This window comes from Aphelocoma coerulescens, chromosome 3 (genome assembly GCF_041296385.1).
Source record: "Aphelocoma coerulescens isolate FSJ_1873_10779 chromosome 3, UR_Acoe_1.0, whole genome shotgun sequence".
Lineage (NCBI taxonomy): Eukaryota > Metazoa > Chordata > Aves > Passeriformes > Corvidae > Aphelocoma > Aphelocoma coerulescens.
The window spans coordinates 116,060,316-116,085,381 of NC_091016.1; the positions used below are offsets into that span (position 1 = coordinate 116,060,316).

General features: G+C 48.2%; 1 protein-coding gene across 1 annotated transcript; it reads left to right on the forward strand.

The window, feature by feature from the left end:
• Positions 1-1,000: 1,000 nt before the first annotated feature.
• On the forward strand, positions 1,001-3,388 carry RHOB (ras homolog family member B). The gene has a single exon (XM_069011668.1). The coding sequence runs from the start codon at positions 1,308-1,310 to the stop codon at positions 1,896-1,898; it is 591 nt and encodes a 196-aa protein (XP_068867769.1). The 5' UTR covers positions 1,001-1,307; the 3' UTR covers positions 1,899-3,388.
• The last annotated feature ends 21,678 nt before the right edge of the window (positions 3,389-25,066 follow it).

Genomic DNA, 25,066 nt, shown 5'->3' on the forward strand with positions numbered 1-25,066 from the left:
TTTGTGCTATTCACTAACGCCAGTGCTGGCTAGGAAAATGGGACACTTTGGATCCTACACCGAGAGGCAGTAGCCACAGGACATCGTCTGTATGGAAAAGCTTGCAGGCAGGAAGCTTGGGACAGCACCCGGCTGAGCAGCGATAGGTGCAAGAGGGACCCAGCGCGTCGCTGCCGGCGGTGTCCGTGTGACCCTGCGTACCCAGCCCAGCCCAGCCCAGCCCAGCCCAGCCCAGCCAGCTGCTCCTATGGAGGGACTCGCACGCTGCCCTCCCAGCAACTACGCTACAAACTAGTGCAAACGCAGTACAGCGTTTGACACCCCTTTATTTTCCACGTTCGTGTTTTCATTGCCGTGACTTCCGATATCCCTGTAAATTGAAACCCAAAGGCCGTTTCAGTTCAAGCATGCTGCTTCTCCCGGTTTACAATTCCTCCGTTCCCTTCTGGCCAAGAGCTGGCGACAGTCGAACATAATGAATTTTTTAAGGAAGAGGGTCGAGCGCTTTTCCAGCAGCACCTACCGGACGCTTTTGTTTTATTCAACCGCCTGCAATTTACTCCCTGCTCACTTTGCTCGGGCTTTAAAGCAGCACCTGGGACGCAGCGGCGATCGCCGTTTCTGTCTGGGCGGTTGCCCGCCCAGACTCTTCACAGCGGCCATCCCGAGCGGGGAGACTGCGGCGGGGACCGGCGCTACCCTGCCCCGGCCCCAAGCCGGGATCCCCCGGGGCCGGGAGGGCTCAGACCGGGAACACGAACCTCCCCCCGCCGCCCCCAGCGGCTCCGCCCGCCGCGACCCCGGCCCCGCTGCCCCGGCCCGGCCCGGCCCGGCCCGGCCGCTCCCCCGCCCGCCCGCCCTCGGCCCCGCCTCCCGCCCGCGGCCGCCCGCCAATCGCAGCGCTCCCCGCCGGGGATGACCTCACTCCCTGCCTTCCCATTGGCCGGCTATATTAAGAAAGTCGCGAGTGCCTTTAAATAGCGGCGCCGGGCCGCAGCTTGCGGCAGTGGCTGCGCGGAGCGGGCGGTGAGCGGCGGCTGCTGTGAGGGTGAGAGCCGGCGGTATCGCTTCCACTGCGGGGCTCCGGGACCGGCGGCGCTGCCCTGCGGCCGTAGCGCTCCCCCGAGGCAGGGGACGGAGGCGCGGTGCCGGTGCGCAAAGAGAGGAGGGTGCGCCCGCCTGCCTGCGCGGGCCGGCTCGCCACGGTGCCCTGTGAGAAGCGAGAGGGAGCGGGAGGCGGCGGCCGCGGGGAGGAGGGCGCTGCCATCGTCCTACTGCACGGCAAGGCCAGCTTGGCGAGCCTGGCCATGGCCGCCATCCGCAAGAAGCTCGTGGTGGTCGGGGACGGTGCCTGTGGCAAGACTTGCCTCCTCATCGTCTTCAGCAAGGACGAGTTCCCCGAGGTCTACGTGCCCACCGTTTTCGAGAACTACGTGGCGGACATCGAGGTGGACGGCAAGCAGGTGGAGCTGGCCCTGTGGGATACGGCTGGCCAGGAGGACTATGACCGCCTGCGTCCCCTTTCCTACCCGGACACCGATGTGATCCTCATGTGCTTCTCTGTGGACAGCCCGGACTCGCTGGAGAACATCCCAGAGAAGTGGGTGCCCGAAGTCAAGCACTTCTGCCCCAACGTCCCCATCATCCTGGTGGCCAACAAGAAGGACCTGCGCAACGACGAACACGTGCGGAACGAGCTGGCCCGCATGAAGCAGGAGCCGGTGCGCACCGAGGACGGCCGGGCCATGGCCATTCGCATCCAGGCCTACGACTACCTGGAGTGCTCGGCCAAGACCAAGGAGGGTGTCCGGGAAGTCTTCGAGACGGCCACCCGGGCAGCCTTGCAGAAGCGCTACGGCACCCAGAACGGCTGCATCAACTGCTGCAAAGTCCTATAGGGCGTGTCTGGAGCGGGGCGCTGGGCACAGCGCCTGGGTCACCTGTTGGCAGGTGGAGAGGAGCTGGGTTATGCACGCACACGGCATCTGCCTGTCCCCCTCCGCTAGGGGCTGGCCGTGGATGGGGTGGGGGCTAAGGGAGGGAGCACGCTCCTTGAGCCTTGGCCGAAAAGGGTTGTGCTTGCTCAGCCGTGGGGACAGAGGGAGGGGGGGGATTGCATGCCCTGAGTCTTGGGAATAAGGTGGGGAGAAGCCTTCTCCTACCACCGGCCCCCGTGAGTTAGTCGCGGACTCAACAACAAAAAGCTGCTGAGACTGGACTGAGCAAACGTTGCACCCGGCTCTGCCCCTTTGCCAACACCTGCTGCTCCCTGCTCCCGGGCAGCCTCCTCTCTTTTGCAAGAGGAGGGCGGTGGAGCTGAGATGCTCGAAGGGACTTCTGCCTCCTGCCTGCATGTGCCTCCAGCCAGGCGAGCTGGGGAAAGGGGCTGCCTCTCCCAGGCTGCCTGCAGCATTCTCGCTTCTCCCTCACGTGTTTCAGCCTGAGCCTGACCTGCTGTGGAAATTAGTGCCCTGAAGACCGAGACGGGGAGGGTCGGGTCGGGTCATCCCAAGTGAAGCCTGTATATATCTTACTTTTTTTGTCTTGTGCAAACTGGGGTAGTGCAGGGGGTGCTTATTTAAAGTGAGCTGGGGAGGGGGTACCCAGGTGGGACTTGTGTTGTGCAAAGGAACTTGACCTGAGTGACTGATGCCTGCTGATAACAGGAGCCTTCAACTGACTCCAGCTGCAGAAGCCACCAGGCCAGAAAGTAAAGCTGAACTGTCCTGCTTGCTGGACATCCACCTCCTGACGGATGAGGCAGGATGAGCAAGGGGATGACATTGCCATATTATGATCTTGGTGCCTGCTCCTTACTTTTGATGTTGTTTCCTGCAAGTGTGTTGGTTTGGGTTTATTTAAAAGTTTAATTTCAAAAGAAGTTACTTTGCACAACTTCGTGGACTCTTTTTTTTATGTTTAAATTAAACACTCAATGCACTCGTCATCTGCATACAACACTGTAGCATTGGAAACATTCTTATTCAATAACCTCATCTGGGTCTTGTTTAAGATTGATTTCAACACAAGACAAAATAATACCACTGTATACTTTTGCCTTGGGAAAAAAAATGGGTGAAAGCACTGTTCTTATTCAGTGAGTACATCAAACTTCAGTACTAAAGGGCAGTTGAAAGAATTAAGGTTTATTTAAAACTTATTTTCACAGGGTGGCCAACCTGGGTGAAAATAATTTTGTGTTTCTCTGGTTCAGAGAACAAATGTATCCATTTATGTTTGTTTACTTTTCTCCTTCTTCCCTCAACAGTGGTACTGAGACTGTTTTTAATAAACTGACATGGCAAAACCTGAGATGTATATGATGTTTACATAAAACTATAGTGTATGCAGTTTTTTATGTAAAGTATTAAAAGATTCTATGCTGACACTTGTGAGAGCAGCGTTGTGATTCACAGAGACTGTCCTCAGGTTGTGGCAGTACACCTGAATGGTGTTGAACTAGACCAGAGTTTGCCTGTTGCCTGCACATGCTTTTATTTGTTTTTTTTTCCACAGGCTGAAATACTTGTCTAGCAGCTTTTAGAGGATGGTGGTTTTATTACCCTTCGGGGGAGCTGCTTCCTTAGTTTTTCTGTGCATGGCATGTGGAAATGTACTCAAAAGTCAAGGTGGTGACTAATCCATCCTTGTTGCTGTTGAGCATGGGAAGCCTTGTGGCTTGTGCTTGGGCTCCCAGTGAGCTGGTATAGCAGCAAAACTGGCACAAAACTGAAAATAGCACAGGCACTAAGGCTTATTTCTCAAGAAAATACTTAGATAAAAGCAGCTTTTATTAGCGATCTCCCCTTTGTTTGAAGCGCATGGCCCTGCTTGCTGCAGCAGGGCGGGAGGGCAAATGCTGCTCTGTGTTGAAGCAGGAGTCTCTTAAGCTGCCTGGCTGCATTTCCCAATTGCTGGCCTCATTAATTCCCACAGCAACCTAAGAAGTCTGGCCCTTTCTGTGTCAGGGCTCCCCAGCAGGGCATTGTGGCTGTCCCTTCCCTCTTCATGCTGGGGCAGGTGCACCAGGCCCCGTGGTGCTGCCTGTGGCCGCAGCTCCTGGCAGGAGAGGTGGCCTCGTGCAAAATGTGATTGTTGCTGAACAATAAGGCCTATGCCCAAAGTGCTAATGTCTCCTATTTTTTTTTTTTTTCTGGAAAAACTTCCTCAGGTACCTTCAAGGGAAATCTCAGGACAGTTCTATATTTTCATAATTTGTCTCCACTCCTTTTGCAGAGATACAAGAAGAGAGTTTAGCCTTTTCTGGTTTTGACCTATGAATATCTGCTAGCGTACAGATAGTTCAGAAATGTTACCAAGTGTTAACAAACACACACGTAGTGGCTTTTGCTCATTTGCTCACAGAGGGCTCTCCCAGCAGCTGACTGAAAGCAATGGGGATTTTCAGACTGACTGATGTAGAAATACCAGGTTCCTTGTTCAACACCTGGAAAGTCAGTCAGCCATAATGTTAAAATACTAGAGTACATGCTCAGTGCATGCTGTGAGTTTATTACACTGTTTCCTATGATCCCTAACAAAAGACAGAGGCATTTTCATATAGACAATTTAATCAGGATTTCTTGAAAGGTGCCTAAGTCCCAGGTTTTGGGTATCCTTCTCAATTCTCCTGATACTCAAATTTCAATTTCAATTCTCTGGCTACTCAATGTGTGAGTTTCTTATCTTCAATTTGAGAACACTAAAATCAAACATCTTTTGAAAGAGATCTCAGTTTTGGATACTTAAAGGGCCCCGTGGTGCTTTAATGAGGCCAAAGACCTCATTCTTGCAGGGGCACTCAAACCCCAGCTCTGTTGAGAGTAACACTCCTATACGTGATGCCAGCCAGTGATGTTAAAACCTGCACTGGAAACCTCATTAAAATGATTGCAATAGCTGAAAAACTTAACAATTCAGTTAGACTGCAGCAATAACTAATCTTCTCAAAACCCCAAAGGAGAAAGCATTAATATTTGTATTTTAAACACTGGGAAATGGGTTAGCATTGCATCCCTGTATAATTAACTATACCAATATTTTCCACTGAGGTGCTTACAAGGTAATTACATCCATTATTTCCAACTGGATCTTTGCCCAAGTCAGGGATACAGCCTGTGGCCCAAGGGGGAAAAGCTGCAAGAAAGCACATTTTGGTTTTAACTGAGCATGACCTTTCTCTGCTACTTGTGAAGCTGAGTAAGCCGGTGGGGTGAGGTCACTGTGAGAGTCCACCTATCGAGGTCAGATGGTGGGATCAGAGCTCTAACATAACTCCTTTACTTTGTGTCACATTGCTGGGCTTGCTTTGGTGGACGGGAAACATAAGGTGTGGCACATCCCACCCATCGTGACTCAGACACCCTGAGAGAGCCAGGCTGACGCCCCAGAGTGTCAGGGTGTCACACTGACCAACTCCATCAGACACCCTGACAGGGCCAGGCTGACACCCCAGAGTGTCAGAGTGTCACACTGACCAACCAACTCCATCAGACACCCTGACAGAGCCAGGCTGACGCCCCAGAGTGTCAGGGTGTCACACTGACCAACTCCATCAGACACCCTGACAGGGCCAGGCTGACGCCCCAGAGTGTCAGAGTGTCACACTGACCAACTCCATCAGACACCCTGACAGGGCCAGGCTGATGTCCCAGAGTGTCAGGGTGTCACACTGACCCAACCAACTCCATCAGACACCCTGACAGGGCCAGGCTGATGTCCCAGAGTATCAGGGTGTCACACTGACCAACTCCATCAGACACCCTGACAGAGGCAGGCTGACACCCCAGAGTGTCAGGGTGTCACACTGACCAACTCCATCAGACACCCTGACAGGGCCAGGCTGACACCCCAGAGTGTCAGGGTGTCACACTGACCAACTCCACCCCACAGCTGCATCTGCCCAAGTGTACCCAGAGGGTCTCCCACCGTCGGGGCCAGGCAGGCACCTGAGCTTGGGGCAGGTGCCTGACAACCTACACCCTGTATTCAGACAGAGGATTGGTTTCATCTGGACCTTCCCTTGCTTATCTTCATCTGGTCCCCTAATTCAAGTTCATCTGATCCCAGTCTGTCTGCTGTAACCTTTTGGCAGGAGAAGCGGTGGCACTGAGGAAGTCAGAGCATCAAAGGAAGGTCAATCACCAACTCATCTCACAGTGCCCGTGCACACTGCTGGGCACGCAGAGGTTTTCCCAGCTGTGTCCACACACTGCGCTGATGTCCTCAGTTGAGGAAAGGTTGCATATTCCCATATTCTCTTCAGGACAAGTTCAGCTTCTGCTAAAGGTGTTTCTTCTAGTGGGAGCCAGAGCCCTGTGATGGTGCTATCACCTCCTTAGCAGCAAACTCTGGAAATGTAGAAAAACCTCGCTGAAAGGTCCACTCATCATCTCCATCATTCTCCATTCAAGTGAGGAGACCACTTGTGCACGCCCACAAGGTTCCCAGGTTGAGCCCTCTGGCACTGCGAGGGTGTCTTGTCAGGGCAGACTGAAAATGAAGCCACCCAGGGAAGGTCAGAACCACCTTTTGCCCCTCTTTTCCCTTTTTACCCACAGCAGCTCTAAGTAGCCCTTGCACAATCAAATAGAGACTCTGTATAGAAAGCACACTCCGTAGGGTATGTCAAACACAGGAGATGTCATCTTTGGTAGGAGAAAGAAGTAATTAAATCTCCTTGGTACTTTTGGCAAAATGCTTGTTGAAGCACTTGTTATGCATTGGAATTAGGCTACTTATGCTTGCTAGTTTTTTTAACCCTCATGTAACTCCACAGACTCCTCCAGGGGGGGTTGCACAAGTGCAACTGCAGACTTTAAAGCAATGTCCTCTTATATGGCTTTCTGGGTTTGCAACAATAAATTAGTTTAGCTCCATTTGCCTTACACTATGTTGGACAGGTTACAAGTCTGGTTTAGCAGCTCAGGAAAGAATTGACACAAACTCTCTGCAGTAAGAGAAATAAAAAAGTACTCTGAGGGAGTCCACAAATGTTTTACTCGAATCAGTTCACTAACAGCAATTCACTCACAGATTTTATTCCTTGGCTGCAGAACTATATGATGTTTAAGGTCCCTTCCAGCACAAGTCACCCTATGTTTCCATTATTCTATGTCTTTTAAGTGTTTGATACAAGTAGCCTGATGTAATGGATGGACATTTTCTTCAATGCTACTAAAGGAAACGAATGAGTTGCACTTCCCTCGTCCACCCTGTTCCCCTGAATTTGTCCAGTTTTTTGTTGAGAGCAAATTTTCTTCAGGCTTGCTCCCAGTGACAGTGGTAAGCCACAGTCTGTGAAAAGTAGCAGACAGGTAAATTCAGTTTTGTGGCCACGCACACCCTGCACAGGACAGATCTCTCTCCAGTTCTGTCACAGGGGCCGTGAAGTGAGAGGCTTTGAAGTCACCTGTAAGAGGTGTATGTGTCAGCAGTGTGTTATCCATCCATAACTCAGAAGAGTTACAGCAGTGTATTATCCATCCATAACCACTGGATGTAATAACAGCTACGGGCATAACACATGCCTACATGATCATCAAACTGGTGCTAAAAGGTGGGGGTGTGAGAGGGGGGTTAAACCCGGAGGCACAGATGGGATACCTACACTGAACTGTAGCTGCAGAGTAGGAACATCAGGCCGGTGCTTACAGCACCAACTAACTGTGTGTATACATTTCCCTCCTCACTTGCCAGTCTGTGTGGGTTTTGTCTGTGCTGCTACATCTTGCTTTCCAGTAAAGGGGACCAGTGGGTGGGATTTTATGCTAAATGCTTAGTTCCGTTGCTTTTAGGTCATTCATCCTCTTCTGCATTCAAAGCTTGCTGTGGCAGGGCTGGAGATAGGAATTTGGAAACAAAGTGAGTTTCCTGGTGGGAAATCATCCTCATTTGCATGCGAATGTCCCCTTCCCTCCAGCTGCAGGGAGAAGAGGGTGGTGGCAGTGGGAAAGCCCCCAGGGCCTGGGGAGGTGGGAGGAAGGCTCTGCCAGGGGTCTGCCCTGGAAGAGCCTTTTCTCTGCTCCTAAGGTTTGGTGCAGTGGGGTTTTTATACAACAAAGTTTGACCCTACAGTCCTTGCTCTGTGGGGCTCTTCCCTCTGAGTGCAGCAGCACAAGTCGGGACTACAGAATCTTGTCCCGCTTTGCTGGATTCTCTGGGGTCTGATGGCAGCAGCTTGATCCTTCCTGCTGACAGACAACTTTCTCCTTCCGTGAAAACAGAGTTTTAGACCAGAGTTTTTCATAAGGTGCAAAGCCAGACGTAGTCACTCTACCTGTGTAAAAGTATAAAAAGACGAAAATCCAGGCTTTTGTATTCAAGGTTCTTATAGGAGTATTTGAGCACTTTGTATTTTCAACCTCATTAGCTTGGAAAATTTTGAGTAATGTCACTGTCTGGTCTGCAAATGTAACAACATCACAAAGACCAAGATAGATATTTATCTTTCTTTGGGGTTTAAACCAACCATACCCTCATGAGCATCTGAAAGACACTCCATATTTCTAAATACTGCTTTCTAAAAGTACTCACAATTCATTTCCATTTTCTCTGACACTCATCTTGGAGGGACAGTAAAATGTTGGCATCTAGATGCCCGAGGGAACTGGATGGGAGAGAGCTCATGTCAAGACAGCTATGTACCAACCCACCTTCCCATGGTGAGGCGATGGGCAGGAAGATGTGTATCGCTCCCGAGTTTGCTCTTTATGGAAGTGTTCCCAAGCAAGGCCCCCTTCAGCCGGGGAGCTCATTCCTTCTTGATGGTGACAGAACACTTTGCATTGGCGGTGATTGCTGCATTTCACTCAAAACACTCCCAATGATTAACTGGAATGAGAGGCTAGAAGAAGACTTCGAGACACACAGACATACACATGTACCACTAAAGTGGTGACAAGGAAAGCAAATTGTAGTAATTACCTCGCAGCCAGGAATTTAGCGAAGGTGTGCCTAATGCCTGAGCTCTTTGCTAACAGCCTGCCTGGCTCCCACACACCGGTGGCCTCTCCTCTTGGGTGGGCTCAGATTTAACACCGTCCTGTGAAATTCAGAGCAACTGTTCTCAGCCTGTATTCAGCTGGGAAGATTTCAGACTGGAAGAAGGGCTTTGATGCCTGAAGGATTCTCTGTCTTTTCCAACAGTACCTCTGGGTTTAATAAAAAGCCGTTCCTCAGGACATTTTTCATCTAAAAATGCTCTTAATTTTTCATCATGCCAGGGAAGCAGATAAGGATGGCAGGATGTTTCACTTGCACTCTTAGACTGACATTACCGTAGCAGTGGTATCATGTACTCTGAAGCATTGGTTTCAGCCACTTTTTACTCTCCTTAGTATAAGCATGTATTTGAAACGTAAATTTCTGTAATTTTATGTCTCACAAATTAGGCAAAGGAATAAGCCAGACGTATTTCTTCCATGTGATCACAAGAAACTAATGACCACAGTCACTCAAAGGAGTCTGTGCTGGGACCCTGAGCTGGGTGCAGGTACCTGGCAGCTTGAGGCACCCCATTACTCTACACGCTCTGCAGAAATGCCCATGGAAGCAAGGTTTCTTCCCTAGCTGACTGCTACCAACACTGCTGAAGGTGTGCAAATGCCATGGGGGGCCCAGGGTAGCTGCCTCGGGCAGCTCAGGGTGGGTGCATTTGGTGCCAGCCCCTTTCTGCCAGGGGACACACTGGGACACTAAGGGATGGGGGGCTGCTGCACAGTCACCTTGCAGGGAGACAGTCTCCCTAATGCCATATAGCAGACAGATTGTAAATAATGTATTGATTCACTCTGCTGGTGATGTTAATCTCCTGAACTCTTTGTTAAATGTTGGGATTATACTGAGTTATCTCAGAAGGTCAGTTTATCAGCAGAGTCATTCCATGTCAGCATAATTTTTGTTGCATTGGTAAAACTCCCTGTGTGATTAGGGGCAAGGTTGCCCTTTTGCAGGTTAGTCTTCTCCAAATAGGACTGTCCTGCAGCAAACTGTGCCAGCAGGATGAGGACGTGAGGGTGGATGCACCAGCACACTCCACAGGCAGCAGTGGTCAGGAGTGATGATTAAACTGGAGACGCAGCTCAAGCTGCCGTGGCTGAAATTTCACTGCAAAAGTTTCTTGTTTCTCATTTTGCTCCTTTGATCCGTTGAAAGATCAAGTTTCAGGGGAAAATCAGCCAGGACAAGCCACAGAGGACTAGAATTACAGCATGTGAAGTAGCAGGGCCAGATGAGATCGCTTTCAGGCTGCAGCCGGTCCTTACTCAACTAAAGCCAGAGCCCAGGACTGATGGAGGGCCATGTCAGCTGCTCTTATTGTTATAGATACAGATGTTTAAAATTAAAAGCAATTGTTTATTAGGCATTTCCAAATGACTATTTCATAAAGCAGTCACATACCGGTCTCAGAACTTGCAGATTTTCCACGGTCAGACCATGTTAAGTCTGTGCATGAACGGTGTTAAAAAAAACCCAAGAAAAATACGCATTCTTACATGTTAATTTTGCCAGCCAATCCAGTGGCTGTGCTTTAAAAGTTGACAAAGGAAAAAAAGCCATTTAGAAGGTGCTCACATGCCAAAATTTGGTACATTGTTGGATGCCATGAACAGGGGAGGCTGGTGGGCTGGCCATGACTCACATCTTGGCATTGCTGCTGGTGGCACTGAGCGTCACTGTGTGCTCTGTGAGAGAACTGGGGCTGTATCCAGCCTCCAGTCACCAGCTTCTCAAACCTACTGTTGTCACACTGAGGCAACTTCACATAAAGGTTGTGTGAAGATTGCTTCCCTGTCCAGAAACATTTGTTGGACAGTGTATTCCTTTGAGTCTTTCTGGGTGAGGGAACTGCTGCAGAGAGGGTTATCAAGATGTCTCAGCAACACTGTGGATAACACGGGGGATATTTTTGTGGACAAAAGGTACATCTGCAAAACCATATGCATATAGCTATGTTCAAGGGGTTTCATCCATAATACTGTCAGGATTTAAGTTTTCCAGAATTTGTGGCTTTGATAACTGTTCTGCAGAATTTCCTTATGTCTGTCATAAAGCTCCTCAGCGTTTTATAACAAAACAACTCTGATTAGACAATTCCTGTTGTGCTTGAAAAAATGCTATAAAAATAACTAATAGCCCTCAAGAAAGAAAAAAAAACCTAATAAAACAACCAACCAATCAAAAAAACCCCAAACCCAAAAAACAGGGTTAGAAATTCTCTCACAGTGTGACAGACATAATGCCAGCACTCAGTCACAATGTCTGGGCTACCGTGGTGCTCTGGGACCTATTCCCAGCAAGCTGAGTTCCTTGGCTACAGGTAGTAGATTCTAGAAAGTAGCAGTCCAGATTTTTCAAACGGTGCTTCATTTGCTGAGGGGTTTGTTAACCCCTTCTTTTCCCTGCGAGCCAAAGTTCTTTCACCCACAGGTGGGGCAGTGTCCGAGGGGAGCAGAGCACTGAATGGCAAAGCCCATGGTGAGAGCCAGGATTGTTGTTGGTCTTTTTCTTTGTTGGATGTGTTATTTGTCCCCAAGCAAAGGTTTGATCAAACAGAGGCTGCCTGTGAACTCAGAAGAAATTCATGCCAGTGATTCACGTGGACTAACGTCAGTGTTAGCCCAGCACTAACCAGGGGACCTCCTGAGGTCCTTCCAACCTAAATTACACTAGTTCTGTACATCAAAGCTTAGCTGTCACTCACAAAGTTGGGAGGAGGTCAAACTCACGTTTCACATGTTATTTCCTGAGTAGACCTATGTTTAGAGGTCTGTCTTCTTTGAGGGACAGCTTGGATGTCTCAGTGACTCTCCTGCCCACCACGCTGCAGCTTACACACATAGTCACCGAGCCTGCATGATCAAAAGTGACCTCTTTCAATCCTGCTGAACTCTGAGGGCATTATTTAAATGGAGGGATGATGAGTGAGTTTCATGTGTCTGACAAGGACCAGAGTATCCTGTCCTCACCCACATGGGACATGAGATGAGTGAGCCGAGGTGCTAGCAAAGGGGAGAGGACCTTCTCCAAGCTTGCTCTGTCCACTGACAGGACTTTTCCAGTGCTGTGGCCATGCCCTGCACTGGGAGGACACTTCCTTACTGACCCTTAGGGTTTGAGACTCTATGGCTTGTGCTCTTGCACCTATTTCTACGCAGGTCTGTGCAGCTCACAAACAGGTGTGCTCACAATGCTTTTGTCTCCCAGATGGCAGCCAAACACCCAGTGAAACCTCACTTGATTTCTGCTTTGCCACACAATTCTGTTTTTCTTGCATTTTCCCTGCACAATATCCAGTGCTGGCAGCATTCCCGTTGTCATGCGTATCTGAACAGAGATCCATGTGCTCCAGCTGTGGCTCCTGCTCCAGCACTGCCCCCTTGGCAGGATAGGATCAGATGGGATATCAGGCATGGAGGAGACACAGAGGTCAGGACTTCCCCCAGCCCACCCACCAAGCCACTGTGCACACATCAGCCTGGCAGCTCCTCCCCAGCCACAGCTGACCCTGCTGTCCCAGGTATTGCCCCTTTGCATGGGCATTTGCAGCTGCAGAGAGAGCTCTGCTCCTTGCTGCAGACCCCATCTGGACCCCAACAGAGGTGCCTGTGTGCTGTCTCCACCCAGGGCATGCCAATTCCCTGTGATTTTCCCTTATTATCAAAATCTCTCTGAAAGTCCATCAGATTCTGTTTCTTTTTCTCTCCTGACCTCTACTTCTGGCATCAGAAAGCTGCTCTGAGCATTACCTCCTTGCACTTGAAATTTGATTTCCAGCCTATTTGTTGCTAATAGATGCTCATTTATTAATATGCCAAGGTTAATGGACCTTTTCCCTGGTATAGGAAAACCATATTGCTACATTGCTGAATACAGGTCTTTCATGTCTGTACAAACCGTGAGGAGCTGTTGGATCAAATCAGTTCCTAAATGGGAAGCATTTAGGAATGTGTTGTGTGCTGAGAAGGTTGTCTTTGACACTGAGATTCACGTGTTGCTTGTGCACTTCCCAGTCATTCCTGTCTGCCCATGACTGTTGTTCCTCATTCCACTCTTCATAAATGGGTCTGACATTTTTAGAAAGAAGGTAAATGTCCTCTGTCCTGGCAAGCACCAGAGTTTTGGTCCTTTCCTAAATGTTCTTGGAAGAATTGGAGCCTGCTGAACGCTCCCAACTTTACAGGTGGAAAATTTTCATCTGAACTTCTCCTATGGAGAGGTTTCAGTCCCTGTTTTTTCTCTTGATCATCACTAGGGGAGATTCATGGTTCCCATGATGCAGCAGCACATGCTCAACATTTCCCAGTGTATGCATGAGCAAGAACCATTAATTTTGAGTATTACCTCCAGCCTTTCTTTTGGCTTCACGTGGAACCCTCCTGCCTGTGCTTGATGAAGCTTTTGTTGTGGGGAACAGTGCAGGCACAAATATAGCACACTCCACTCCCCCACTGCCTTCCGCTCAGACGTGATTTTGGGGGACAACTGAGGGAGCTGCAGCGCGTCCCCCCCGGCACGCAGGGACACACGCAGGGGAGGATGCAGCACCGGGGAGCACAACTCCAGGGCTCCTGTGAGCAGCTCTGTGTCCATCTCAGGGTGCCCCACAATCCTGAGCCCCCTTCACTGCCTGCCCATTGTCGAACATCTCCTGCCAACAGTGACACCAAACCAGCAGTGGGGAAGGTGACAGGGAGCTGAGTCACTGATGATTCTCACGCTTGGCCTGTTTTTGTGGCCCAAACAACTGATTTTATTTTCCACAGCTGTCAGTCATGCAAAGCATCTTTGTTTTTTTTCTGTTTTCAGTGCAGAAGGAAAAACAGGGGTGAGAGCCTGCAACCAAGTATTACTGATTAGAACTGATGGAGCTGGGGTGCTCCTGCAGAACATTTATTCCTCCTACACCCTCAGTAACTCAGCTTCATGCTTTGAGATCAACAAATTACTCCTACAAAACTGCGCTGTCAAGGCCGAGGTGTGTCCTCTCCCTGCTCAGGCTGTATGTAGTCACTGGCCTAACAAAGGGAAGCTTCCTAGGTGAGCTCATGGATTAAATGTGTGTAGGGCACCACTTGCTTTTGAAGCTTGCTCAACAGTTTAATCAGCTCTGGGGGCAGTTTGTACAAGCTTTTTTCTTTTTTAACTGTATGTATTTTTTTGGCAGAGGAAAATATTCTGCCCTTCCAAAGACAGTAGTATTTCTCCCAGGCTGGACAGATTATCAGCTAGAAGTGAGCAGCCAGTGTGGAGGGGATGTGGGAAGTCCCCTCCTTTCATATCAAACATGTGGCTTGGCTGTCAAGCTCCCAGACCGCTTGATAACTGGATAAGAAATGTCACTTTTGTCTGACTCTCTGCACAGCTCTTATCTGACCACAGACATTCACTGCACCGTGCTTGCCCTTCACCTGTGTTATTTCTGGATAGCTGAGGAAACTCTCGGCTCTCCTTGCCTATGTTTTCACCCTTGCAGATAAGAAGGAAATGAGGCCAAGGAGGTCCCAGGGACACCTAATTCTTCTCCTCATGTTCCTTTATATCTGACTCACAAAACAATTTTCTTCCTCTCTCAGTATTTCGTCTTCTCCTTTTGAAAGCCAACTGCCTGCTGTTTACAGGACCCAGAGAATGTAAGGCAAAGGAGATACCACCATGTTCATCAAATGAACAGCCTGAAAGGTGTTGCACTTGTGACTGTCTGTTTTACACTTACATATATTTTTGTCCCAACTGGTTTTCTTCCTTACCGGCTCTTTAAATCCTGCCCTCAGTGTTCCTTACCAACAGAGACACCTCTCTCCATAGTAACCCCAGCTGGCAGCTAAATATTTAACAGTCTGAGAACATCTTTTTTTTAGTCACAGAGCTTGTATTTCTTGGGATTACCCAAACCTGGTGTTTCTACAGAGTCCGTTTAATCCAGCAGCTGATTTCAAGGTCTCTGGGGCTGTCACTGAGCCACAGGCTCTGCCACTGCAGCACATGCTGAGATGTTGGTGGGAGGGTTTGATGCTTCTGAAGGGGTTTGCTGGTGGAAACATTTCTCTCAGGAGAAATAAGTGGGGTGTGAAATGCCCCCTCAGTCTTTTCACATCTCAAGGATGTAGGGCTAATGTTCCTTATAAAAGGTTCTCATTATTGGCTTGATTGTGTCTAATAGCCTCAGTCACCCTGAACATCTGCTCTGATCTGTATCCCTCTTGGCAGGCCTGGCTCATGGACATTTCTGGAATTACTTTCATGTGAAAAGTGTTTGAAACAAGGAGGTGATTTAGAAATCCCCTGGAATGGCACTATCAGTGTGTCTCAGAGTGTGGAGGTGCCATGCAGCAGATAGCTTGTCTCTCTCCCCAGTGGGACTAGCAACAACCACATATATGCCTGCATCACTTCTTCTGCAGCGTTTATATGGCTTAATTTTTTAATAAGCTCCTTTCAGGCAAGAAAAGTGTGGTCTACTAGTGCATTGCTGCATAGTGTCAGGAGCCCTCTGCTGTGCTTCTGGGCTTGCTGCTGATTCCCTAGGCAAGACACATTATTGCTTCAGGCCCCCTCTCCCCTTACACAATTCTGAATGTTTCCATCAGTTCAACTGGTACTTAAGAAAACTAGTGTCTTATTTTTTGAAGGGCCCAGTGTAAGGCACAGGATGAGGTACCACACTTTTCACAACCAAGCCCTCCTCCTATGTGAGCTGATTTATTAAAGTGCATAGAATCATTACACTTGGAAAGGACCCTTCAGTTTATCAAGTCCAACCATTAACCTAACACTGCCAGGTCCACCACTAAACCATGCCCCTAACCAGCACATCCACAAGTCTTTTGAACACTTCCAGGGATGGTGACTCCACCACTTTTCTGGGCAGCTTCTTCCAATGTTTGACCACCTTTTCAGGGAATACAATTTTCTTAACGTACAATTAAAACCTCTCCTGGTACAACTTGAAGCCATTCCCTCTTGTCCTGTAACTTGTTCCCTGGGAGAAGAAATGGAGCCCCACTTTGCTACAACCTCCTTTCAGGGAGTTCTAAAGAGTGAGAAGGTCCCCCCTGAGCCTCCTTTTCTCCAGGCTGAGCCCCCCCAGCTCCCTCCTCAGACTTGTTCTCCAGACCTTCCCCCAGCTCTGTGTTCCTTCTCTGGGCATGCTCCAGCACCTCAGTGTCTTTCTTGTCATGAGGGGCCCAGAACTGAACCCAAGACTCTCAGTGCAGCCTCACCAGTGCTGATTAAGTTTGAAGAGATTTTCCTAACTTCTGTCTTGTTGGTGTCTAGACCAGCATGGCTACAGCAACACTGCTGCTCCTGCCCATGTCTCCATTCCTGCTCTGCAGCCACAGCAGCACAAGGACATTAGTAAAGGCATTGCAGAACCCAGCCAGGCTTCTCACTTCCTGACAAGGAGCGGGACTCTTCTCTGAGAAACACTAGGACTTGGGAAACTTGCATAGAGATATTTATAGCATGGCTCCTTCCTGGGATGGAGACAAACTTATTTTTGAATACCAGAGAGCAGAAATAGGTCAGCTCTGAAGGTGAAAAGGTATGAACTTCTATTTGGGGAACACTGCATGACTGGTGTCGCATGAGAAGGAAATTGGCAGTGGGTAGAGTCAGTGCAGATTATTCTGCCTTGGCTTGTGGTACCTTTGAGACCACCCAGCCCAGATTCTGCTCCTTTATTCAGTGCTGAAACCAGACCTGAATATAAGGAAGGCAGAATCTGGACATTCATTTTGTATTTCTCCCCATTTTGCACTCTTAGGATGTGCCAGGCCCTATACCTTGGAAGGGAATCTGAGAGGTTTTAGGTGCTGATGTGAAGTAACAGATCTGCAGCTTGTGATAAGAATGAATATCCAGGATTGTGGAGTTTATCCCTGCATTTATAAGAGAGGATAAAATTAGATATTGAATACATACTGCCTTTCTATTGGCTGTGCTATTATCGACTTGGATCAAATTAGCCCTTTAAACAAGGCCTGCTAGCCATTTTCACAATTCTGGCTTTTAATCATCGCCAGCTTGTAAATTCCTCCTTCAGAGGCTAAGCCTGCTGGAAAGATTTCCATGGAGCTGACAGAAGTGTTTTATAGAAGCGGTCCCTCTTTTGTCCTGGGGAATTACAACCCTATAAGTCTTCATTTTACTCAACATTCCAATTTGCAGCTTGGATGCCACAAGAAATGCCTTGGGTTTTGGTTTAGTGATGAAACTTGTGATATTGCAAGTGTAACAGAAAAATGAAGATCTGTAAAGGCCTGGTTAAGCTTTCCTTTGCTAATGTACATAGCCAGCCTGACAGGAAGGAAAACCTCTCTTCAGCTATGGAGATATACGCGTAATGTCAAACACGAAAGCCATGGAAACGAGATGCTGGGTTGGATTGATCATGACTGATATTGGCTCAGCTGGTCAGAGCATGGTGCTGATAACACCACGCTTGTGGCTTTGATCCCTGTATGGGCCATTCATTTCAGAGCTGGACTCATGGTCCTTGTGGGTCCCTTCCAACTCACAATATTCTATGACTCTGTGATAACAGAGGGAAAAAGAAAAGTGTGGAAAGTCTTATCTACCCTCAGAAAGGGTGTACTTTGCTGCTCTGTTTTATATTCTCTGCCTATGGGGAAGAGTGCCGGTCTACCAGCTGGAAAAGCTGGGGTTTGCTGGGGTGCAGCAGGAGACGCCAAAGCCTTACACTCATAGAACCATAGAATTATTTAGGTTGGAATTATTTAGGTTGGAAAAGATATCTAAGATCATCGAGTCCAACCATTAACCTAACACTGGCAAGAATATTAGAGCACTTCTTGCCTTCTGTCTAGATGACCTTCCTCATGCCCAAGTGAGTGCCAAGAAAGTTGCTGTCACATAACCATGGTTGAAAGTGAACTAATGGCTGCTTCCCTGGCCTAAGGGATTCATTCTATTTTCATTTTCCCTTCTCTTCAGTCCTCTGATATTTGTAGAGGGAATGGGGATAAGGGGATAAGTTTAATTGTGTGGGAAAAGGAGCTCCTGCAGGCAAGATTTTCCCAAGAAGCCAAAGAGTTGGACATCTGGAGGCTTTCCTCTCCATCACTCAGAAGAAGGATGGCTTGTTGCCTTGAGTAAGAAGAGGCAGGATTTGATTTCATCCCCAAACCCTCATCTCTCCTGCAAGAGCCCTGGTCTGCCATAAGACAGCTGGGTGGCAGGGACATCCTACTGTGCCTCTATTATTTTCTTCTCAGCCACTGGCAAAGCAAAGCTCATAGAAATGGTTTTCTAGTCAAAGACGGGGTGCCCTGGAGGTGGTTGTGCCATTATGGAGATTTATTTATCTGTCACCTTTTGCTCATGTAACAGAGCAAACTTGATGCATGGAAATATCCACTTTCCTCTCTCCTGAATAACTTATTTCAAACCTGCAGAAGGCTTTTTGGGGATTTCCTGCTTTCAGCAGTGGGCCTTTGGGATTGTGCATAGAGACAGAACTCTCTTGGGACTGGTTTTGCACTTTGTTTCAAGGCTGTCCAACATGGGAACAACACCAATGCAGCTGGCCCTTGTGAAAAATATTCCTTTTAGCAGAGCTGCTTTTCCCTGCAAGCAAAGGGAGCTATAAGGCTACTCAGACTGATAAGTTCTGGGCGGGATGTGGGAAAGCGTTGTAGTGCTGCAGTTCCCCCTAACTCTGCCATCCCCACTTACATCTACCAAGGCTTTAAGTGTCAGAGATATCTGCTACCCATCTGTGACCTTCATTTCTCCAGACCACCTTGTTTTCTGCAATGCAGAAGACAGAGCAGGAGTAACCTTAGCAATTAAATGCCAAATAAGCCAAGAGCAGGCTGTCATTAAGACACATGCACTGGGGACCTTGTCCTGAAGGTGCACCTTGCGTTTTCCATGCTCTTTACCTTCAGCCTGAGGCTTCCCCCAAGTATGGCTTGAAGCAATAGATCATTAAAAACTGGGATAACACTTTGGTTTTCTTTTCTCTCTTCTTCCACAGGCTGAAGGAGAAAGCTGCGTTGTAAGGTGGAGTCCTGAGGCTGAAGCTGGTAGCCAAGAATTAACTCTTTGCCTATGGCAGCCATTGCTTTCTTTGCTTCTCTTATCAAAGGCTGGTGGTGCCTTTGCTGTGCACCAAGGAGGAGGCAAGGTGCTTTTTAAGACTCCTCAGACTCTTTGACACAGCTGATGATTTATGTGCATGTGCTCAGGTGCTAAATGACCTTCCTGCAGCATTTGAAGTTTGGCGAATGAATAACCACCTCTCACCTGGGCAGAGCAGCAGACTTTGTGCTGTGCTGAGAGCAACAATAAAACCCAGTCAGGCTTCTCCAGCATTAAGCTGACATTAAGGCAGCCTTTCCCCCTCTGACAGCAACCCTAAAACATGTCATGTCCTTCATGCCTTCTTCTGAAAAGTCACAGAGCTGATATCCAGTGCTTTTGCTCCGTGCTGAGCTGTCAGACCTGGTGCACTCTCAGTTCTGGCATTTCTAGGCTGGAGCTGAAACCATCCAGGTTTCCCAGCTCAATCCTCCATAAGCCTTCAAGGAGGAGCACTCACCTGAGGCAGTGGGACAGAGCTGAGTCTCTTAGCACTAAAAATGAGACAAAGGTGCCCTCTGACAAGACAGTGCTGTTAGCCATAGCAAAACTCACACCTTCCCTGAGAAGGGGGCAGATTGTTACTTCATTTTCAGGGCAACATCCAGGTTTATGCATTCAGGAGGGCTGAATCCTCATCTTTGGGTGGCCACAGAGCCCCTGAGTCTGATGCTAGGTCTCTCTACACTGTAAGGGATGAGTTTGCCTGCTGCTGTGGTGGGCCTGGCATGCAGATAGGCCTGTCTTTCCAGGGAAAGGCAGCAGTCCCGTGGTCACAATTATATCAGATCATTGCCATCTCTAGGTTCCCTGCAGACTCTGGAGGAGTGCTGTCTGCCCTAGCTCACTAACCCTCCACTGCCTGGCTGAAGCAGCCTTTTCCCAGCCAGAGCACTGCTCTGCTCTCGCATGCAATGTGCCATTTGAGTGGAACAGCAGACACCTTACCCAGCCCTGGGAGCTGCTGGATTTATCCTGCTGTTTGTGCTTGTGAGCCCTGTCTGTAAGCACAGGTAACGTGTGAGGATGGCTTTGCCAAGAGCTTGTCCTGAGGGTGGAGACTGCTCGGTGCAGTGATGAGGGAGGACACCTGCCTTCCCAAAGCAAATTACAGCCAGCTGCAGGTCGTCTGTGCTGCCTGGTTTGGAGACTGGGCTGTTGCCACTGGATTAGTGCCACCAGCATCCCAGCTGAGCTCTCAGAGGCTCTTGAGTAGATGTGCCTTTGAGAGGAGCAGGTTGCCCAGAGACATGGATACTTCATCCTTGGAAGTATTCAAGGCCAGGTTGGATGAAGCCCTGAGCAATTTGATCTACTGGAAGGTGTCCCTGCCCATGGGGGGGGTTGGGGGGGTTAGAATGGGATGGTCTTTAAGGGTCTTTCCAAACCATTCTATGATTCTGTGATTCTACAATTCTATGATTCCATGATTCTATGATAAGTAGTTGCATGTGTTCCCATGCCTGAGATCAGTTGCCTTTCTCTCACCACGGGCTCAAAAAAACTGCACAATCTTTCTGCAAACAGAAATTGCCAGTCTCAAACATTGGCTAAACGCACCCCTTAGTGACTTTGCACTCATACAGAAAAGTTTGAGCTCAGACAAAATGGAGTTTCCTGCTTCTGTGGGTCAAATGGCTGTGTGTGTATTAGATTAGACCCCTGTTGCCATGGGAATGCTGTAAAAGAGGTCTTCCCCATGGAAGATGGGAAATGTTTGCTCCTGACATGGCTAAAGCCGGTTGCTTGCCCTGAGAAGCCCAGGGATCCCTGTACCATAGGAAAGCCTCTCAGACAGAATTTAGGATTGCAAAATCTCTACCTGCCTTAATTAACAAGTTGCATAATGCTTCATTGGGCAAAGAATGCTGAATTGTGAGTTTGCGCAGAAAAAAAGCAAGTAGGTGGGTGAAAAAAATGAAACTTCTATAATTAACTTCAATATCTACATCAGGTTATAGTTTGACATGGCAATTTGAACACATGTGCCTAATTTCACTGTGCTTTTTTCAGGCTCTCCTACTTGGTTATGTATAATTAAATACTGGGCAGGTCCATGTGCACAGATGTTGTGGAAGTGGCTGTGACGAAATGCCTGTGTGTCAGAGAGCTGTGTGACAGACATCATATGTGCCAGGCACTGCTTGCAGCACCTTCCATGCCAGGCTGAGGTTGGAAAGGAGCCCTGGAGTTCAGTCATACCCACAACTCTTACCTGTTCAGTCCTCATCAGGGATCACCTTTGATTTCCCTCCTGATCCACACAATTGTGCCTTTCTCCTCATTCTGGGTGTATTTGACAGGAAGTCCAGTCTGGAAAAAAAACCCAAACCACAGGAAGCTTCTTTTCTCTGCCTTTCCAAGTGCTGCTATTTTTTAACATATATCTATATACCAACATCCCAGCTTGACCTTAAATGCTTTTGAAGTTCAGAAGTGGTCAGATAACATTTGCCTTTCAGTTTCGTTTGCTTTTCTGGCTAAGACTGCACAAAGAGCCACCCTGTTCACACAGGAGAGGTTTCACTCGTGTGTCTATCCAGGAACACACACAGCAGTGCCAGGGGACTCAACAGGAAAGCCCAGTTGTGTGAGGCTGCCAGCCTGCATTTGCACAGAGATGGTTCAGAGGGTTCAGATGGATCTGCAGATCTCTTATGCTTTTCCAAACCATAATTCTAAATATTCTGACAATTATCCATGACTAGACAAATACTCTTGCAGGCACAGTAAGCCAGTGAGGTTATCCTTACGTTGCTGTTCTGTGAATAATCCTCAATTTCATGTGTGTTTAGGACATCTAAGTTCCCACCTCTCTTTGAAGCACTCTGAAACTCATACAGACACATCAACTTTTGGGTCAGGGATGAAAATTGTGATTATTCGCTATTGAAGTTGCCCAAGTCTCCTATTTCAAACATGAACTCTCCTTTGAATGGCAGATTGTGTTTAGACCTTATCACTAACTCTCTTCAATCTTTAAAAAGTCTCTAAAATCAACTTACTTCTGCCTGTGGAGCTATCTATCAGCTGCCAGCTCGCTGCCTCCTCTGTCCAGAGCACATTCCCAGCTGCCAGTTGCCACCCAGAGACCTCCCCACTATCCTCTCACCATGCCAGGGGTGTAAAGGTGATCAACAGCACCATCACCACTGTCCCAGGTCCTTTTGCCTTGGGGCTTCTCTGTGGCTGAGATGCTGCCGGGAAATTAGTGCAGAGCATGGCAGTGAGGAGGCTCTAGAGCAGAGACAGAGGATGAACCCTGCTGAGCAAGCTCAGCTGAGGGAGAAGGAAGGAGATCTGTGGAAGGTACAGCAGAAAGCCCCAGCAGCTCCCACAGCCAGCAGCTGCTGCTTTGCCTGCTGCCCATCCCTGCAGGCTTGTGCCTCCTTGTTTGCAGTCACACCTTAGCTGGGAAGAGGGGGTGTGGGCTGTGTTTGTGTGTGTGCTGGGCCAGTGGGGGAAAATTCTCTAGACCTTCTGTAAGATCTTTGTGACCCCCAGTGACAGGGAAAGGTCTCTGTGCTGGCTGCAGTCCTCCAGGGGCTGCACCTGTGCATGCCCCCGGACCATGCAAGCTGTTTTAGGAAGGGGCTGGAGCCAGAACGAGCTCCTCATTACTGTCTTTCCAAAGCTGTGAAGTGACTCACCCTCTCTGGGAGCTCTTCCTGAGGATGGGAGTGGGAGCGAGGTGTCAGAAACTGAACTAAAACAAAAGTTAGGTTCGGGCCCAGGAAAATTTCCTGCTGCTGCTGTGGGTGGATAATGACACAGCCTCCACAGACACAAGGCAGAGCCGCTCAGAACAGAGGCAGAAGGGTGAACACAGGCCAGGACTATTTAAAACTGAAAGGCTGTGCTTTGGATTTTTATATGTGAAAGACCTAATTATGGGGACTTAAATCCTGTCAGAGCAGCTACTTTGGATGACTGAGTGCAGGGTTGCTCACAGCATGGAGGAACATTCCCAGGTTGTTTCAGACAAAATATTTCAGGACTTGATCCTTTATCCCTTTTCACACAGTCAAGCCTCTCTTACGCCAACAGCTCACAAAGACCAAGGCTACTCCACCAGAAAGAGCTGCTCTGCAGAAGCTGATCACTGAGTTGGTTGAAAGATTTTGGTCTGAGTCTTTTGCTGTTGCATGGGATGGGCCATACAAGACAAAGACAGCTCACACACAAAGGAACAGCACAGCTGGATGCACCTCCAGCGAGGAGATGGAAGTTGTATCTGCTGCCTGTTAGGGTAGATTTGAGTTAAGCCTTTTAATTCTCTTCAGCAACAGTAGGACTGTAGTAAGCCCTTACTGTGGCAGAATTTAAGCTCTTGGGGGTTATTAGATAAGAAATTCACTAAATACTGCTCTTTGTCATGCTTTGCCTACCACTGGACAGGAGGATACTGTTGGAAGTAGAATTTGCTGTAGAAAAGTACCAGTGTTGCTAAGAACAGTCATGACCTTGTTCCAAATGGTTGCTTGTGTTATAAACCCAAGATTTGCCTACATGGTGCAGCAATCTCCTTGGTTTAAAGGGCCTCCCCTTTTTTAAACTTGCCTATCCCACAACAAAATGCTCTCCATCCCCTAAAGCATAGGCAAGAAACCTTTCTGTGAGTCACCGAGACACCTCCCACATGGCACGTGCTCCCTTTCCCCTGCTGTCAGGTACAGGATTTAGGTAAGGCCACACATGAGCTTTGCTTTTAGCAGAGCAGAAGATCACATTAACATCCAGTGCAGGTCATGGCCCCTCTCAGCTGTCCAGCACTAACTCCATCTGCTGAGGATGCTGTGCTCTGTGTGGGCTCAGATACAGATCTAGACAGGCAGAGCCCCAGCAGGACAACTCCCTGGGAATGGCATCAAGCATAATTAATAGTGACATGGGATTAAGCATATCTAGCCTGTCTGAAGTCTCCTATTTATGTTAAGGGGTCTTTGTCTGTACAGGTATGCAATAACCCACCCATGATTCTCTTGTTGCAAAGATGATTTTATCTTTCTCCTACTTCACTGGGCAATAGCTCAGTACTGAGCTTTATACACAAAGGAAAGTTGCAAGTTTTAACCCCTCAAACTTCCCCCTTATTAGAGGAAACAAACCCCTGTTCTTCAGCCTTTGCCTGTAGGTCACAGTTTTCAGTCCTTTTATCATTCTGGCTGCTGTGCTTTAACCTCCCCAGTCTGTCTCTGTTCTCTCTAATTGAGCCACAGTGGTCTAGTTGAGGATTTTCCAAAGTGGGCCAGAACAGAATAATTATCTCCTCTCTCACAGAGAGTCTCACAGTGTTGGTGCATCTTTGTTTTTTGATCCATTGTAACTCCAGGCCCTTTTTTGCTGCACTGTGCCTCTGGTTCATTCTTCTCAAGTTTAATATTTTTCATGTGTATGTAGTCAATTAAATCTTGCAGAGTTTGGCTCATTTATGATTTTCTTTCAAGCTTTTCAGTCTCTGAATTTATCTATTGGGATGTTCTTGTAGCCAGCAAAATTTTAAAGTAGTCCATCTTCTTCATTGTCCAAACTGTTCATAGAAATGAACAGAAACAGTGGAGTAATACTGTAATAATCTAAAGCAGAGTGCCACAGTACACATTTCAAATATCTTCTCAGTTTGGTATAGCACCTGATTATAAGAGACCTTTGAGGACAGTTACATGACATACCCTGTCCTATAAATGAAACCCAAACATTTTTGTGGAAGTATGCTTTATCAATGAGGGCTTCCAGGATTTTCTGTTCAGCTGTCAGCATTAGTGGCACTCACAGAAATGATGGCACTGGATGATGGAACGAAATGTGTCATGTAGAGGTTTCTTCCTGTGAATTTGAAATACCTCTCATTGTGTCTGTGGCACCTTCTGGACAAGCCTGGCTGGCATTTTTTGTCCTCATTCAAGCTGTTGTCAAATGCCAAAACTTAGCAGGTGCATGGAAGGACCAGGGAAAAGGA

Bases quoted from the DNA above. Each gene is read 5' to 3' on its own strand.
- RHOB (XM_069011668.1), top strand. From the start codon at position 1,308: ATGGCCGCCATCCGCAAGAAGCTCGTGGTGGTCGGGGACGGTGCCTGT.